Below are 19801 nucleotides of genomic sequence, written 5' to 3'. Positions count from 1 at the left end.
TTAACTGTGTACAGATGGTGACATTAACTCAGATTCACTTGTGTTTGAGAAATAGTAAGAGACTGAAACTACGTCTGTTGTGTTGAGAAGTGTATGTTTGCAACACAAAGCTAAAAGCTTATAGAACAATACTGTTGAAGGTTCTGGCTCTGAAAGAGATAAATGTTGAGGTTTCATTAGCTTCATCCAATCTGATCGTGTCTCTCAGTATTTGAATGCAGAATAAATTAGTGAGGCCCCGGTGGAGACAAACGTGACACACTTGGCTCCTGATCATTGTAATTAGGCCTAACTAGTTAACGATTGCATCATAGCAGTAGATACAATAGCTGGGACTGTTACAGCACAGGTACCTCTGGGCCAGAAGGTTTAAGTGTCATCTGTTTTGGAAGTATGTCATAACATGAACAGGTTGATTAAAATATAAGACATAAACATAAAGTATACCTTGTTATCTAAATTAATTGCCTCATCTTGTTAAGACTCTATAATTGTCTTTTTCCTTTGTTCATTCACACAATGAATGCATCACTGGCTGGGTCAGCATTTATTGCCCATTCCTAATTGCCTGGAGGGCAATTAAGAGTCAACCACATTGCTGTGGGTCTGGAGTCACATGTAGGCCGGGCTGGGTAAGGATGGCAGTTTCTTTCCCTAAAGGACATTAGTGAACCAGATGGGTTTTTCTAACAACTGACAATACATTCTTTCATTCCAGATATGTATTGAATTCAAATTCTACCATTACTGTGGCAGGATTCAAACCTGGTTCCCAAGAATGTTATCTGGGTCTCTGATTTAAAGGTCCAGCGATTATATAAGGCCATCACCTCCCCCAGATCTACAGCGATCTACCATTGACAACAGACAGGCCTTTAGGCTCAATAGGAAGGAGAACTGTCACAAACCACCAATGTTTGGTAACCAGAAGACAGGACAAAGATTGATCCTAACTCTATTGCTCACTACGTGACTTTCTCAAATGTAACCACTTACCAGGTTTGTGGAACTTCATTGCCTCTCCGCGCAACTGTTCCATGAGAGAGGCAGACTGCACCTCCACTTCACCTGCAGACAGCACAAGAGGAAGAACAAATATTTAGACTTCAGGAGGTCTTGGCTCATAGTATTATTAACACAGCAACAAGAGTAAACCATTCAGTGCCTCAAGCCTGTTTGACCACACTTAGATAAAGCACGATCTGCATCCCAAGTGTATTTATCTGCCTTGATTCAGTAACCTTTAATGCCAGGCTAAAATTTCACATGCAGATTAATTCTGAAGAAATCCAGCTGGAACAATACAGGAAGTTTTTTTGAAAGGTCATGTATCAAAACAGAATATGAGAGAGGAACTCGTCAGCTAAGGTAGCATCGGTGGAAAGATGTCACTCTCGCTGTCTTTCTCTGCACAAAAAGCTGAAGCTTAAGCAAGCCAAGTCAGAAGTCACATGACACCAGGTTACAGTCCAACAGGTTTATTTGAAATCACAAGCTTTCAGAGGGCTGCCCCTTCGTCAGGTGAAATAAAGAGAAGCACATAGGCACAGAATTTATAGGAAGATCAAAAGATTATACAAATGGTGTTAGTAGAGTGTCAACAGGCTGAATAATGAGTCTTTGCAGGTGACCAAAAGTGTCAGACGTTGTGAGTAAATTGTCAACAGCTGAATCACAAGTGAAGGGATAACTTATAATCCTAAAATAAATTAAAAATAAGATGGTGCTGCAGATAAACCAATGGCTGGAATAGAATGACAGGTATAAGGGTCTAACCAAAGTAAAACATTAACTAAAACTGTACAAACTAATTAAGGCAGAGAGATCATAAGTTATTAAAGTGATGGTGTCAGAACAGGACAGTAAGGAAGACTTTACAAATGCAGAACAGTATGGTTGGGTTAGACATAACATGACATGAACCCAAGTTAACAGTTGAGGTCATCTTCATGGGTACTTGCCTAACAGTTTCTGCTCGGCGAATCTGCATGGTTGTATATCACTGAAATGACTACACAACAATATCAACAAATTTCACCCTACCATCTCTCTAACCATGGTGGGGGGGGGGGGGGGGGGGGCTGAAGAAATAGCGGAGGTGTTGGTTGTAATCTTTCAAAAATCACTGGAGTCAGGGAAAGAATCAGATAATTGGAAAATTGCTGCTGTAACCCCTTGTTCAAGAAAGGATCAAGACAAAACATGGAAAATTATAGGCCGGTTAGCCTAACTTCAGTTGTTGGTAAAATTCTAGAATCCATTGAAAAGGATGAGATTTCTAAATCCTTGGAAGTGCAGGGTCAGATTAAAACAAGTCAGCATGGATTTAATAAGGGGAGGTCGTGCCTGACAAACCTGTTAGAATTCTTTGAAGAGGTTAACAAGTCGGTTAGACCGGGGAAACCCAGTGGATATTATTTACCTAGACTTCCAAAAGGCCTTTGATAAGGTGCCTCACGGGAGGCTGCTGATTAGATTAGATTCCCTACAGTGTGAAAACAAGCCCTTCAGCCCAACAAGTCCACACCGACCCTCCGAAGAGTAACCCACCTAGTCCCATTTCCCTCTGACTAATGCACCTAACACTACGGGCAATTTAGCATGGCCAATTCACCTGACCTGCACATCTTTGGACTGTGAGAGGAAACCAGAGCACCCGGAGGAAACCCACGCAGACACGGGGAGAATGTGCAAACTCCACACAGACAGTTGCCCAAGGCTGGAATCGAACCTGGGACCTTGGTATTGTGAGGCAGCAGTGCTAACCACTGAGCCACTGTGCCGCCCCTGAGTAAGTTGAGGGCCCATGGTGTTCGAGATGAGCTACTAGCATGGATTGAGGATTGGCTGTCTGATAGAAGGCAGAGAGTTGGGATAAAAGTTTCTTTTTCGGAATGGCAGAATGGCCTCTAGTGACAAGCGGTGTCCCGCAGGGTTCAGTGTTGGGGCTGCAGCTGTTCACTTTATATATTAATGATCTGGATAAAAGGGACTGGGGGTAGTCTGGCGAAGTTTGCCAATGATACGAAGTTAGGTGGACAGGCAGGTAGTTCTGAGGAGGTGGGGAGGCTGCAGAAAGATTTAGACAACTTAGGAGTGTGGTCCAAAAAATGGATGATGAAATTCAGTGTGAGCAAATAAGAGATCTTTCACTTCAGAAAAAAGAATACAGAGACGGAGTATTTTCTGAATGGTGAGAAAATTCCTAAAGCCAAAGTACAAAGGGATCTGGGAGTGCTAGTCCAGGATTGTCTAAAGATTGACTTGCAGATTGAGTCCGTGGTTAAGAAAGCAAATGTAATGTTGTCATTTATCTCAAGAGGGTTGGAATATAAAAGCAGCGATGTACTACTGAGACTTGAAAAAGCTATTGAAGGGCTTATGCCCGAAACGTTGATTCTCCTGCTCCTTTGATGCTGCCTGACCTGCTGCGCTTTTCCAGCAACACATATTTCAGCTCTGATCTCCAGCCCTCACTTTCTCAAAGCTCTAGTTAGGCCCCATTTAGAGTACTGTGTCTAGTTTTGGTCCCCACACCTCAGGAAGGACATACTGGCACTGGAGCATGTCCAGCGGAGATTCACATGGATGATCCTTGGAATGGTCGGCCTAACAATTGATAAACGGCTGAGGATCCTGGGATTGTATTCATTAGAGTTTAGAAGGTTGGGGGAGATCTAATAGAAACTTACAAGATAATGCATGGCTTAGAAAGGGTGGATGCTGGGAATTTGTTTCCGTCAGGCAGGGATACTAGGACCCATGGGTACAGTCTTAAAATTAGAGGGGGTCAATTTAAAACAGAAATGAAGAGACACTTCTTCAGCCAGAGAGTGGTGGGCCTGTGGAGCGCAGTGGAGGCCAGGACATTAAATGTCTTCAAGGCAAGATTGATAAATTGCAGAATGTTTCAGAGAACACCTCTGGGACACCTGCAACAACCAACCCAGCCACCCTGTGGCTGAACACTTTAACTCCCCCTCCCACTCCGCCAAGGACATGCAGGTCCTTGGCCTCCTCCATCGCCAGACCATAGCAACACGACGCCTGGAGGAAGAGCGCCTCATCTGCCACCTAGGAACCCTCCAACCACAAGGGATGAATGCAGATTTCTCCAGTTTCCTCATTTCCCCTCCCCCCACCTTATCTCAGTCCCAACCCTCAGACTCAGCACCGCCTTCTTGACCTGCAATCTTCTTCCCAACCTCTCCGCCCCCACCCCCTCTCTGGTCTATCAACCTCACCTTAACCGCCTTCCACCTATCGCATTCCCAATGCCCCTCCCGCAAGTCCCTCTTCCCTACCTTTTATCTTAGCCCGCTTGGCACACCTTCCTCATTCCTGAAGAAGGGCTTACACCCAAAACGTCGATTCTCCTGCTCCTTCGATGCTGCCTGACCTGCTGCGCTTTTCCAGCAACACATTTTTCAGCTCTGTATAACTGCAGTAAGATATTCCTCCTTCGGAACTCAAATCCTCTTGCAATGAAGGCCAGTTTACCATTTACCTTCCTAATTGCTTGCTGCAGCTGCTTGTCTACTTTCATTGACTGATGTACAAGGACACCCAGATCCTTTTCCACAGACACGTCCTAATGTATCACCATTTTAATAATACTATGCTTTTGTTTTACACATAATTAGAATCAGTTTATTTAAAATGAAGTGTCTTTTGTTAAATACACAAACTTTAACTATGTTTTCTGTTCGTCTACCAGACACGTAAATGGGGACTGTGCATTCTTGATAAAATCTTTAACTTTTATTACAACTCTGTGCAGAGCGGGGCTTAATTTACAGTGAACTTCCCCCAGAGAGGCATAATCCAGATTAGACCAGTAAATTAAAGTTTTACAGCCCCCACATTCACTAAGGTAAAAAAAATGGAGAAACAGAACAGAACCGAAACTTCTCTGAAGTTTGGTTTATGCTGGACATTACAGAGTAACAGGATTATAGTGCAGGGACTACCACTCATTGGCACTGACGTTCACTAACAGGGGGATTGACTTTAAGAGCCATGAGGTTTTGCTGCAGCTCTACAAAACCCTGGTGAGACCAACTTGGAATATTGTGACCAGGTCTGGTTGCCCTACTGTAGGAAAGATAGAGGCTTTGGAGAGGGTGCAAAAGAGGTTTACAAGGATGCTGTCTGGACTGGAGGGCTTGTCTTATGAGGGGAAGTTGACTGAGCTTGGACTTTTCTCTGTGGAGGGAAGGAAGAAGAGGTGATCTGATCAAGGTGTATAAGGTGGGCGGCACGGTGGCACAGTGGTTAGCACTGCTGCCTCACAGCACCAGAGACCCGGGTTCAATTCCCGCCTCAGGCGACTGACAGTGTGGAGTTTGCACATTCTCCCCGTGTCTGCGTGGGTTTCCTCCGGGTGCTCTGGTTTCCTCCCACACTCCAAAAATGTGCAGGTCAGGTGAATTGGCCACGCTAAATTGCCTGTAATGTTAGGTGCAGGGGTAAATGTAGGGGAATGGGTCTGGGTGGGTGCGCTTCGGCGGGTCAGTGTGGACTTGTTTCCACACTGTAAAGTAATCTAATCTAATCTAAGGTAATGAGGGGCATGGATAGAGTCGAACGCCAGAGATTTTCACCACTGCACGATTGACTGGCACGAGGGGTCATAGTTTAAAGGTGTTAGGAGGAAGGTATAGGGGATACATCAGAGGTGGGTTCTTTACGCAGAGAGTTGTGAATGCATGGAATGCGTTGCCAGCGATGGTGGTGGAAGCTGAGTCATTAAGGACATTTAAGAGAATTCTGGACATGCACATGGATAGCAGTGAACTTAAGGGAAGCGTAGGTTAGGTTATTTTATTTTAGATTAGGATTAATCCCCGGCACAACATAGTGGTCTAAAGGGCCTGTACTGTGCTGTACTTTTCTATGTTCTATTGTTTTAACATGTATTTCTGGGGACCTAGTGAACCACAAAACCAGACAGTTGGCAGAGTTTCCAACTAGAGGTGATTATGCTTTTTTTCACATACACATCTGCCTCATCCACCCACAGAGATCCGTGACTCTGAAATGAAATGTATCAGTTGGTGAAATGCTGAAACAAGAGGCTATAACTCACCATTAACTGTTGATTCTTCTTTGCTCTCTGTTGCCACTTTTTGTGTCTTTTGCTTTGGAGCCTAAAGCAAATTAAAAACAACATGCTGTGTGAGACACCAAACTGACTGCTGATACGGAGTTGGTTTGGGCCTGAAGGACCCAGAGATAGCTACGGATCTCTCCTTGCCCATGTATGAGTGAAAGCTAGTGGATAGCAATTCATGTTACTGGCCCTGAAAAACCCGAAATTTATATTTGCGAGATGTCAGATATCTCCATTCTATGCTAAAAAAATTATATCAAATTTTAAAATAATGACTTGTAATACGTCGGTTCTACCTCAATCCCATGTGTATTGCAAAACTTTTAATTTGATTTCTGAGAAATTATAAAATTTGAAGGAAAGACGTGTTAGTTATTTCCTGGCTTGCTGTCCGATATTGCCCTTGGTTGCACCATTACTCCTAGATGCTAGAGAATCTTCAATAGCTGGAGGCAGAACGGAATAAAAACTGAGAAAAGAGAAGACCTTTCCAGAGTTCACTCAGAATTTTGTGGGAAACTTTCCGAGGTCAGTAGTGAGCAGTCACTATGTCACTGACCGAAAAATTAAACAATCACACAAAGGAGAAGAGTGGGCCATTCAGTCCATCTGGTCTGTTCCACCATCAATGAGGTCATGGCTAATTTGATAATCCTCAACTCCACTTTCCAGCTTTTTTTCCCCATAACCCTTAAATCCATAATGATTAAAAATCTGTTTTTCTCACCCTCTTGAATAAACTGAACTACCCAGCCTCGAAAGCCCCCTGCAGTAAGGAATTCCACTGTTTCAGCACCCTCAGAGTGACGAAATTCTGCAGCTGAACCAGATCCATAATAAAGCAGCTCACATGATCTGTACTTTCTCCACCAACTTCAACATTCATTCTCCTATGATTAACGCAAGATGCCAACAGTAATATCATCTACAAGATGTGTGACAACAACTCAACAAGGAACCCACTGACAGGACCTTCAAACTAATGGTCTCTGTCAGCTAGGAGAACAAGTGCCTTAGACACCTGGGAACTTCACCTTCAAGTTTCCCTTGTCTCAGAACTAAGAGGCTCATCCTTCATGATCATTGTCAAACGCCTGAGCTCCCTAACAGCACTGAGTGGTTGGACATCACGTGCAGACATCCAAGCATGGGGTGGTGCTACAGCACATGCACTTCAGCCGTTCAAGAAGGCAGCTCCCCACCACCTCCTCCTGGGCAACTAGGGGTAGGAAAATGTTGGTCTGGCCAGCAATACCCATAACCTGGCAATCATAGAATAGAATCAACAGTGTGGAAACAGGTCAATTGATCCGGTGAATCCACATCAACCCTCTGAAGAGCATCTCATGCAGACACCTCCCCCGCCTTCCTTATCCCTATAACGCTATTCCCCATTGCTAACCTACCTAGCCTGAACATCCCTGGACACTATGGGCAATTTAGCATGGCCAATCCATCTTAACCTGCGTATCTTTGGACTGTGGGTGGAAACTGGAGCACCTGAAGGAAACATGTGCAGACACGGGGAGATCGTGCAAACATCTCCCTGCACAGACAGTTGCCCAAGGGTAGAATTGAGGCCAGGTCACCGTCTCTGTGAGGCAGCAGTGCGAACCATTCAGCAGCTTTGACAGGCAAACCTGCACAACTGTTTACAAAGATCACAGAGTGCAAAGCACTGCAGTAACGTCAATACCTTCGCCTTCTTTTCCAGATCAGCTTCAGTCTTTGGACCCAGTAAATTCAAAACCTGAAAATCATAAAAAGTAGACATTAAAACATATTTGAGAGAGAGCATAATTTAATCATTAATCCAGGATTCCACCCAAAGCAGGCTGTTAACATACATTTGAACTTAGGCTTTGAACAGTTGGCTGAGGTGATACATTGGGGAAACAAGTACAGAGTTAAAGTTTCAAACAAGCATCTAAAAGAACATTAAATTTCTACCTGCCTAGAGCAGAGAGAAACTTGTTCCAATTCCCCGCTCTCGCACAGACAGCTTAAAATGTACAAACGCCTGTTTATGGTGTATTTTAGGAATTTGCTTTTAATGAACACCCAGACAGTAGTCTCAGTAACAGTCCATACTGGATTCATAACAGAGACAAGAATCTGTCATTATCAACTAATGTGTTAAAATACATGGAGATCACATTAACCTCAGGGGGCATATAAAAAGAATGGCGACTAGAGTTACTGAATTATTATGCAGGGAATGAGAACTGAATCAGGTTGTCAATCAGCTGTAGCTGAGTGGGCAGCACTTGCTCACTCTCCCTCCCTCCCATGAGTCTGGAGATTGAGAGATCAAAGCCTACTCAAACAGCATCAATATCACTCAACGCAGCGTGAGAGATGGCACTGTCGGGGCTGTCATCTTCCAGGTAGGATGTTAAACTGAGCATTGGTTTGAGCACAAGATAAATGGTTCAAATTCACTGACTAGAACAATCTGCAGCACTTGCCTGAAGATCCACTTCATTTTTGATAATCTTCCCATCTGCCCACTTCAGTTTATTTCTCACTTCACCTGGGAGAGACAAACCACAAACATTAACCCCTCCTCACAAACTCAGCAATTCAGAGGTTTCTTGTGATTGTAATAAGAGCTGTTAACTCCATTCTCAATCGAGTTAGATTCAAAGAATTTACTTATTCAGTTAGACCACATAGTCATAGAGATGTACAGCACGGAAACAGACCCTTCAGTTCAACCCGTCCATGCCAACCAGCTATCCCAAACCAATCTAGTCCTACCTACTAGCACCCAGCTGATATCCCTCCAAACCCTTCCTATTCATATACCCATCCAAATACCTTTTACATGTTGTAATTGTACCAGCCTCCACCACTTCCTCTGGCAGCTCATTCCATACACGCACCACCCTCTGCGTGAAAAAGTAGCCCCTTAGATCTCTTTTATATCTTTCCCCTCTCACCCTAAACCTATTTCCTCTAGTTCTGGAATCCCCCAGGGAAAAGATTTTGTCTATTTATCCTACCCATGCCCCTTATGATTTTATAAACTTTCATAAGGTCACCCCTCAGCTGCTACTGCTTCAGGGAAAACAGCCCCAGCCTATTCAATCTCTCCCAATCGCTCAAATCCTGGCAACATCCTGATAAACCTTTTCTGAACCCTTTCAAGTTTCACAACATCCATTCCATAGCAAGGAGACCAGAATTGCACGCAATATTCCAAAAGTGATCTAACCAATGTCCTGTCCAGCCGCAGCATGACCTCCCAAATCCTATACTCAATACTCTGACCAATAAACGAAAGCATACCAAACGCCTTCTTCAATATCCTATCTACCTGAGACTCCACTTTCAAGGAGCTATGAACCTGCACTCCAAGGTCTCTTTGTTCAGCAACACTCCCTGTGACCTTACCATTAAGTGTATAAGTCCTGCTAAGATTTGCTTTCCCAAAATGCAGCACCTCGCATTTACTTAAATTAAACTCCATCTGCCACTTCTCAGCCCATTGGCCCATCTGATCAAAATCCCATTGTAATGTGAGGTAACCTTCTTCGCTGCCCACAACACCTCCAATTTTGGTGTCATCTGAAAACTTATCACCTATACCTCTTTTGCTCACATCCAAATCATTTATGTACATGACAAAAAATAGAGGACCCAGCACCGAATCAGTCCTTGCCTTTCCAAATACATGTACATCCTGTCCCTCAGGATTCCCTCCAATTACTTGCCCACCACCGACATCAGGCTCACTGGTCTATAGCTCCCTGGCTTGCCCTTACCACCTTTCTTAAATAGTGGCACCATGTCGGCCAACCTCCAGCCTTCCAGCACCTCACCTGTGACTATCGATGATACAGATATCTCAGCAAGAGGCCCAGCAATCACTTCTCTAGCTTCCCACAGAGTTCTCGGGTACACCTGATCAGGTCCTGGGGATTTATCCACTTTTATGCGTTTCAAGACATGCAGCACTTCCTCCTCTGTAATATGGACATTTTTTCAAGATGTCACCATCTATTTCCTGACATTCTTTATTTTCCATGTTCTTTTCCACAATAAATACTTATGCAAAATACTTGTTTAGTATATCCCCCCACCTCCTGCTGCTCCATGCAAAGGCCGCCTTGCTGATCTTTGAGGGGTCCTATTCTCTCCCTAGTTACCCTTTTGTCCTTAATGTATTTGTAAAAACTCTTTGGATTCTCCTTAACTCTATTTGCCAAAGCTATTTCATGTCCCCTGTTTGCCCTCCTGATTTCCCTCTTAAGTATACTCCTACTTCCTTTATACTCTTCTAAGGATTCACTCTATCATCCTGTCTATACCTTACATATGCTTCCTTCTTTTTCTTAACAAAACCCTCAATTTCTTTAGTCATCCAGCATTCCCTATACCTACCAGCCTTCCCTTTCACCCTGACAGGAATATACTTTCTCTGGATTCTTGTTATCTCATTTCTGAAGGCTTCCCATTTTCCAGCCGTCTCTTTACCTGCGAACATCTGATCCCAATCAGCTTTTTGAAAGTTCTTGCGTAATACTGTCAAAAGTAGTCTTTCTCCAATTTAAAACTTCAACTTTTAGATCTGGTCTATCCTTTTCCATCACTATTTTAAAACTAATAAGAATTATTGTTGCTGGCCCCAAAGTGCTCCCCCACTGACACCTCAGTCACCTGCCCTGCCTTATTTCCCAAGAGTAGGTCAAGTTTTGCACCTTCTATAGTAGGTACATCCACTAACAATCAAAATTTTCTTGTACACACTTAACACTATGGCAGTCCCACTCTATGTTTGGAAAGTTAAAATCCCCTAACATAACCACCTTATAATTCTTACAGACAGCTGAGATCTCCTTACAAGTTTGTTTCTCAAATTTCCCTCTGACTATTGGGGGGTCTATAATACCATTCCAATAAGGTGATCATCCCTTTCTTATTTCCCAGTTCAACCCAATTAAGTACCCTGGATGTATTTCTAGGAATATCCTCCCTCAGCACAGCTGTAATGCTATCCATTATCAAAGATGCCACTCTCCCTCCTCTCTTCCCTCCCTTTCGGTAGCATTTGTATCCTGGAACATTAAGCTGCCAGTCCTGCCCATCCCCGAGTCATGTTTCTGTAATTGTTACATCCCAGCCCCATGTTTCTAACCATGCCCTAAGTTCACTGCCTTCCCTGTTATGCCCCTTGCATTGAAAAAATACAATTTAACTTATCAGTCCTACCTTGTTCTCTACTTTGTCCCTGTCTGCCCTAGCTGTTTGACTCGCTTCTGTTCTCAACTGTACCAGTCTCAGATTGATCTCTTTCTTCATTATCTCCCTGCGTCCCCAGGAGATTCAGTCGATTGCGTCTGTGTTGGCTCGTTGAGAAAGCTATTAGCCCCACAGCTCTTGCTACTGCTCTTTCAACACCCTTTCAAGCAGCTTGATACAGGTCACTGCATGTTGCTACAGATCAGTGTCAAGAAATCTTTTCATTTTTCCTGCTTTATACTCATTCTACAAATGACAAGCATCTGAACCCTACCAATACCATCCAGACAAGGTGCAGGACACGGTATTTTCAAAGAAGTAAGGAATCATTTCCCATTTCCCTTGTAGCGATGCCTTGTTCTTCAGGGTCAGGGCATTTAGTAGCATCTGTTGCAGTACTTCAATGGTCCCACATTGTCTCAAAGTGATTGAGATTTCCAACAGACATGTCTTTCAAGGTTACAGAGCAAAGCAACTAGCAGCAGCCTCACAATATTTTCAAAAACTCACATAACAATGCTAGCTTGGTGAGAAGGGTGACTTTATTGACTACCCCAGTCATCCAGAGGAGTTGCCATCTTCACACATCTCTTCCAAGATCATCTCATCATCTGCAGCTCATCCGCTCCATCCATTTTTATTCTTTTTCTTTCTCTTCTTTCCTCTTGGTGACATCCTGAAGTTCCAGCCTCAGCGCGGACTTGGATACTCAGCCTCAGTGTGGACCCAGTGAAGCATCCTCTCCCCTTGGCATGGCAGTCACCACTTTGACTGGGACAACACATCCATCCTAGGCCAAGCTAAACAGCAGCATGCACATGAAGTCCTAGAGGCATGGCATTCTAACCAGAACTTCATCAATAAACACATCAACTTGGACCCCATCTACCAGCCTCTGAGAAAAAGAACCAGAAATGATATCACCCACACTAAGAAACCAAGACACATAAATAGAAAGCGGGATATAACACTAGCACTCCACCGGAGGCTTACTGGTGATGTTACCTAGTATGGTGATGAAACATCTGAGAACAAACCTTCCAGCTTAGTGTGCAAACTTACAACTATCAGGTTGTTTGTAAGAAACGCTGGAGAGAATGAAAGGCTGAGTGGCTTTTCTGATTTCCTAACACTCACCCATTATTAGCCCCATATTAAAGTGGTATCGGTCCAACGTGAGCTGGTTTCTGTACTTGTTGACTGTTGCTTCAACCTAATAAGGACAGAATAAGAAAGTTAAAACATACTCCTGTTGACTAAAAGGAATGTCTATATCAGAAACACTGCAGGCATGAAGCTATTATTCACCTCCTATCATTTATTTTAAATGACAAAGAGATTCCATATCAATATGACCGAAAACACAAGGACCCCAATCTCAAACAACAGACACACTTGAATTTTTAGGTTGTTCTTTAACTGCTGGGTGTGGAGTATTTGAAAAGATGCTGTCTCACTGCTGGATGAACTCAGAATCTGAATGCCAAGATTTCTTCCAATCAGAACCTTGAGAAAATTGGGATTTTTAAAAGTGTTTTCTTGGGATGTAAGTATCACTGGCGCAGCCATTTACTGCCCATCCCTAATTGCCCTTAAGGTGTTGGGAGGAGCTGAGTGATTTATTGTTGGTTTAGTGCAGGGATGGATTCTTGGAATTCTAAATTAAGCATATGGGCTTGTTTATGTGTTCAAAGTTAACAATTAGCTTTTAAAAACAACACCCATCAGTCCAAAAGGCAAAGAACTGCAGATGCTGGAAATCCAAACTAAAAGTACAAATTTCCAGAAGAAACTCAGCAGGTCTGGCAGCATCTGTGCAGAGAAAGCACAGACAATGTTTTGCATCCAGTAACCCTCTTTCAGAACCAACTGTGGCTAAGAAATTGTGGTTATATATACTGAAGTTAAAAATCACAGCTCCAGATTATAATCCAACAGGTTTATTTGGAAGTACTAGCTTTCAGAGCACTGCTCGTTCATCAGAGGACTAGTGGGGCAGGATCATAAAACAATCCATGTAACATTTTATAAATTCCTCCTTTAGAACCAGTCTGACTCAAAGTTGGGATACAGACAGCCTGTAACCTCACACTTTTAATGCATTGTCTGAGCGGAGATGTCCCTTTTTTTAATAAAAACTTAAGTTATCTTGGGAATGTGACTTAAAAGTTCTGGGATTTTCACATAGAACCTGAAAGAATGCAGCACAGAACAGGCCCTTCGGCCCTCGATGTTGCGCTGACCGGTGAACTAATCGAAGCCCACCCCCCCGCACTATGCCATCATCATCCATGTGCTTATCCAAGGATTGTTTAAATCGCCCTAATGTGGCTGAGTTAACTACATTGGCAGGCAGGGCATTCCATGTCCATACCACTCTGAGTAAAAAAAACCTGCCTCTGACATCTGTCTAAAATCTGTCACCCCTCAATCTGTAGCTATGCCCCCTCGTACAAGCAAATGTCATCCTAGGAAAAAGACTCTCACTTATCCACATTAATGAACAGAAACCTGCAACCCATTCTAAAAGATGATAGACTTAACAGCAATCTAGGTTTGTTCAATACATTATTTCAACTGCATGACACTTTGATCTTTGGTCCTGCCCCACAGCTACCTGATGAAGGAGCAACACTCTGAAAGGTAATACAGGTAGACAACCCACTATCCAAAATCTGAAAAGCTCCAAAATCTAAAGGTTTCTCTGTGAAGCTTTTATCTCATTAACAAGGTTGTTTGGCATACAAACAGTTAACCCAACTCCCCATCCACTGAATGTGTCACTCAGATGCAACATTGAGTCTGCTGTTCGGTAAGATTTTTTAAAATTATCAAACTGTCACTTATTCTGAAATTCGAAAAATTCTGAATTCCGAAAACCAGCTGGTCCCGAGCATTTCAGATAAAGGATTGTGCACCTGTGCTTCCAAATAAACCTGTTGGACTATAACCTGTGATTGTTAACTTTGTTCACCGCAGTCCAACACCGGCATCTCCACATCATCTATACTAAAGACAGGGGTGGGGTGGGGAAGAAAAGGAGTAAACAATAGGTGAAGATGGAGCCCAACAGAGAAAACAGCAGTTGGACAGGGATGGATAATGGAGAGCCAGGGAGATAGAGAATCTGCTAATGGGGACCATTAATGGGTGAAAATAGGTTGGCTGTGATGAAAGCAGCCATCAGTTCTGATGGAGGAGTTTTACATAGAGGGTAATAGGTACATGGAACGTGCTACCAGGGCAGGTGGTAGAAGCAGTTACGACAGCATCGTTTGAAACGCTTAACAAGCAGAGAATAGAGGGATATGGACTATGCGCAGGCAGATGGCATTAGTTTAGAATAGCATGATCAGCACAGACGTGGTGGGCCGTGGGGCCTTGTCCTGTGCTCTATGTTCTAAGGATCACTGGACCCAAAATGTTGACTCTGCTTTCCCTCCACTAATGCAGCCAGAGTTGCTGAGTTTCTCCAGCAATTTCTGTTTCTGATCCATAATTCCAAGGAGGATGAAGTAACACACGGCTTCTAGTTAGAGAACTTTTCAGGTTTTAAATTTTAGTCTCTGCTGGAAGTCATCTGAGAAGCATATATTTCAAGCCTCAAAATGGTGAGGTGTCTTTTGATGGAGTAATATGCTAAGCAGCATTCCTACGAAAAGGAGTTTAAAACGATCATATATTCATAGAATAAAGAGTTATTAATCCCAGAACAGAGTGCTGGAGCACAGCAAGTGGAAAAGTAGTTAAGTTTTGGAAGTTTAAAAATTAAAGGCAAGAAGGAATTGCATCAGGGATAATACAGCACTGGAATGAAGCTAAGTAACAACATAGTAATAAAGTAAAAAAGATTTATCAATAGTTCCAGAGGAGTTGAAATGTTAATTTATTTTTCATATTTCAATGCTTGAGGAGTCTCTTCTCCCACCTCCTCCCTCACCCCCCTGGCCTGGCCTGGCTGCCTGGCCTGCTGTGTTTTTCCAGCACCACATTTTTCAACTCTGGTCTCCAGCATCTGCAGTCAGTGGTAAAGCAAATGTATAATTGAATGTTTGTGGATACAGTGAAAATCAAGGGGGCTGCTTTATCCTGAAATGTGCCAAGCTTCCCATGTATTTCCAGAGCCGCACTTATCCAGGCAAGTGCAGAGCATTCAATAACTCTTAACCTGTGCCTTGTAGACGCATACAGGCTTTTGGAAGGTTATTCATTGCAGGATTGCTCTTGTAGCCAGAATGTTTATACAGCTCATTCAGGTCAGTTTCATATCAAAGGCCACCCTAGGATATGGATAATGGAACTTCAGCTTTGTAACATTTTCTCTTGTTGGAGATGGTCATTGCCTGTACTTGCTTAATGTGTTACTTGCCACTTATGAGCACAAACTGGAACATATTGCCAATATTAACAATTTGACTGGGTTGGATTCTTCATTTTGTGTATTGGACCATTCCAGAGTAATCATGTACATTTTTGGGCAGACAACAGCACTGTGGCTGTACTGGAACGGTTTGTTTAGCATAACGGTAAATTCTGGTGCCCAAGCCTTCAGTACTGTTGCCGGGATGTTGTCAGGGTTGATAGCCTTTGCAACATCCAGTGCTTCCATTGAATTGCCAAGTCCTCAGAAGGAGGCAGAGATAGATCTCAACACCTTTTCAGCCTTATCTTTTGTACCTGTGGTTACCCAACATTGTGAAAACAGGGATTTAAATTATATATTTTGCAGCACATACTATGCCTCTAATTGTGTAAAAGTCATTCTCTAAATCTCTGTTTCTCTTCCCTCTTTTGGAAAGGCAATAAATGCTATTTCCCAACCAAGGGTTTCCTACCCTGACCGTTAAAATATTGAGAGACTTGGTGTCAAATACTGTCCATACACATTCCTCTGAAGCTCCAAGCACATTAGATTGAAAGAACTGTCCAAACAGAATCATAGGATCCCTACAGTGTGGAAGAAAGCCATTTGGTCCATCAAGTCCACACAGACCCTCCGAAGAGCATCCCACTCAGAAGCACTCCCCTACCCTATCCCTGTAACCCTGCAATTCCCATGGCTAATCCACCTAGCCTGCACATCCCTGGATATCAGGGGTAATTTATCATGGCCTGTGGGGGGAAACCAGAGCACCTGGAGGAAACCCATGCAGACACGGAGAATGTGCAAACTCTACACAGACAACCAAGAGTGGAACTGAACCAGGTCCCTGCCACTGTGAAGCAGCATTGTTAACCACTGAGCCAGCATGCCACCCAGAACAAATGGTTACTTTGAAGACTTCTAGGCAATTGTGAATTAGAGTTGTGCTGTGGTTTGAGGAGAGCACTGACACATTAAAGGACTCCCACTGCATTCAAATACACCCATCACCTGGCAGCAAGAAACAATCCGTGGGTCAGAGCCAATGTCACCTCCAGCAACCCCACACGCAGGCAGCAAGCCACACATTGAGATGCTATCACAAGCGACCAAAGCTGATTATACTTAGGGTTTGAGAAGAGACATCCATTTCCTGCAACGATCCTGCAGATTTTGTGTTGCAATAGGATGGGCTGAGTCTACTCACCACTTCCTCAATCTGTTCCGGTGTCACCACCACTCCAATTCCACATTCTCTCTCAAAGTCTGCATTGTCGATTGGACCCAGCTGATGGTTTTTAATATAATCGAGAGAAGCTAATTGAAAGAGACGAAATGAAGTGAATTAATCTCCCTCCTAAATTAAGAAAGTCAGTTTCTGACTGGTTGGATGTTAATGTTTTGGGTCAGTGAGTGCAAAAGGAGAGATGAAAAGGAAACAGGAAGAAGAAAGTCCAAGGGAAAGACAAAAAAGCAAAGTCTCTAACGGACTTGTTTTAAAAACCCTAATTGTCGCAAGAATTAAGACAATAAAGGATGTCATGTGGGAAGTCAAAACAAGACCAGCACAAAGTTCAAAGGTATCAGCGTGTGACAGAAAGGATGTAGCTGGGATGGTTCCCCTGGCTGCCGAGTCTCTCAGCATGGGGAAGCCATTTCAGGCTGATAGGAGGAGGAATGTCTTCATTCAGAAGATGGTGGAACTTTGGAATTCACTATCCCAGAGGCACATGGAAGATGGGTCATTGGGCATTTCAAGACAGATTAATAGGCTGAATGGTAGAACTCCATCAAAGGGCTGAATGATCATTTAACATTAGGAAGAGCAGTCAAATTCTCACTGCGCCCACAGCACCCTGCGCCACCTCTCCCCACCATTCACACACACACACCTCATTGATTGTAATGTGTTTGAGGGGTCTGGTGGCTGTGTAAAAACTCCAAATAAATGCAAGTCTTTCTTTCAGAGCATCAAGGCCATTAACTGCAACTGGTGAAAACTCACATTTCAGATCAAGATATGGGCAGAGTGTCAAAATGAGTTTAATTCTGTCCTTTGCAATGGGCCTCTGCCAAGGTTATTTAAAGAAATCTATGCAACATCGAGTCATAGAGATGTACAGCACGGAAACAGACTCTTCAGTCCAACCCGTCCATGCCGACCAGATATCCCACCCACAATCTAGTCCCACCTGCCAGCACCCGGCCCATATCCCTCCAAACCCTTCCTATTCATGTACCCATCCAGATGCCTCTTAAATGTTGTAATTGTACCAGCCTCCACCACATCCTCTGGCAGCTCATTCCATACACGTACCACCCTCTGTGTGAAAAGGTTGCCCCTTAGGTCTCTTTTATATTTTTCCCCTCTCACCCTAAACCTATGCCCTCTAGTTCTGGACTCCCCGATACCAGGGAAAAGACTTTGTCTATTTATCCTATCCATGCCCCTCATGAGTTTGTAAACCTCTATAAGGTCACCACTCAGCCTCCGATGCTCCAGGGAAAACAGTCCCAGCCTGTTCAGCCTCTCCCTGTAGCTCAAATCCTCCAACCCTGGCAACATCCTTGAAAATCTTTTCTACCCTTTCAGAGTTGTTGCACTGAATTCGAAACATAAAATCTATTTCTCTCTCCACAGTTGCTGCCAGACCTGCTAAATTTCTCCAGCACTCTGTGTTTATCAAAGAGTTTAATCTTTTATCTGATATCTAAGAGATGATTAGAAGCTAATTATTACAAGCAGTTCATTAGATACAACAACTATTGGGCTCTCCTGCAGATTAGATTCATACGTTTTCTGTCCTTACAGCACCCCACAGTCATTCACAAGGAGACTTCTGTCAGAACATGCAGAAGAAATTCATCTACAGCAACATATTACCAACAGCTGATGTAGTCGGAGTGAGGCACATAGCCTGCACAGTTAATAGTCATTTTACCAATCAGCTTTCTGAAGCAGACAGACAGACTGAGCTTGTTCATGAAAAGAATTCCCAGGCCAGGGGTTGACCTTACCATTGAGCTGTAGGTCTGAGGTCACTTCCTTTTTTGCAATGTACTTGACCAGGAAGCCCAGGTGAGTCTGGTCCTTGAGCCGAGTGGCTGCATTATACAGAAGTGTACCTGTTGCTTTGTCTGGCGTAGATCCCAAAATCGCTTGTGCCTGGTGTTGAAAAGAGAGACAGAGCAAGCTATGAGTTGGGAGGACATCTGGCAGTTAAAAGGTTTTCCCCTCAATTAATTCCTGGAGATATCAGGCTGCCCTCAACACATGGAAAACCAAACGTGACTCGCAGAAAACACAAATACTGACTATTCAGCTACTCAATGGAACAAACACTGACCCCATTCTTACTACCATGGCCAGCTTGCTTTCTATCAGTTACTGGGTCTTGTTAATTCCTTCAAAATTCTTACCCCAATATCATTCAACACATTTCTCCTTCATTAACTCACAGCTGTATTTTCTTCTCAATCTTCCTGACATTTATGAAATGTAGTAAACAATTATACCACGTAAAAGCTGGTTTGACAGAACCATTTATGACAGTATTCAATGCATTAACTGATTAGCTGTCATAAATATTTTCACCTGAACTTAATAAACTAATTGCAAAAATGTTTACAAATTTATCAGTCCTAAAATTGATAGTGACATCACCTAATGTTACGAAAATGTTGAGCACTTAAACTGATTGTTGCTTCCACATTATCTCCATTTGAGAAAAGCATTCGTCCCCAAAGCTAATATAATGAAAATAATTGAAATCTAATTTTTACTTTTACAACACTGTTAATGCTCAAACATCTGTGATTAATTCACACAGCAAGCTGCCTCACATCCCACAAAGAGTACTCAAATCAACAATTGCAAACTCTGGTTTTGCTGATATTGTTTACTAGAAGCAGCACCCAGATTTCCCATGGATTTCTTCAAAGGATGGTTCAGTACCTTACACACTGAAAAGGCCGCACTCCCCCCGCCGACAGCGCGGCACCCTCCCCCCGCACTCACCCCGCCGACAGCGCGGCACCCTCCCCCCGCACTGCCCCCGCCGACAGCGCGGCACCCCCCGCCC

The 19801-nt window shown here is 43.4% G+C and overlaps 1 protein-coding gene across 1 annotated transcript in view; it reads right to left on the bottom strand.

Annotated features, from left to right (window-relative positions):
* The window catches only part of qars1 (glutaminyl-tRNA synthetase 1), a 75551-nt gene that overhangs the window by 50446 nt on the left and 5304 nt on the right, over positions 1 to 19801 (bottom strand). The window contains exons 2-8 of the mRNA XM_043708648.1: positions 18738 to 18885; positions 16927 to 17036; positions 12494 to 12569; positions 8581 to 8645; positions 7809 to 7862; positions 6089 to 6149; positions 997 to 1068 (exon numbers count right to left, since the gene is read on the bottom strand). Of these exons, the coding sequence (XP_043564583.1) occupies positions 997 to 1068; positions 6089 to 6149; positions 7809 to 7862; positions 8581 to 8645; positions 12494 to 12569; positions 16927 to 17036; positions 18738 to 18885 (586 nt within the window). The remainder of the gene's footprint in view (positions 1 to 996; positions 1069 to 6088; positions 6150 to 7808; positions 7863 to 8580; positions 8646 to 12493; positions 12570 to 16926; positions 17037 to 18737; positions 18886 to 19801) is intronic.

This window comes from Chiloscyllium plagiosum, chromosome 18, assembly GCF_004010195.1.
Source record: "Chiloscyllium plagiosum isolate BGI_BamShark_2017 chromosome 18, ASM401019v2, whole genome shotgun sequence".
Lineage (NCBI taxonomy): Eukaryota > Metazoa > Chordata > Chondrichthyes > Orectolobiformes > Hemiscylliidae > Chiloscyllium > Chiloscyllium plagiosum.
The sequence above is the reverse complement of the archived record's forward strand: the minus strand, read 5'-3'. Positions and strand labels throughout refer to the sequence as shown.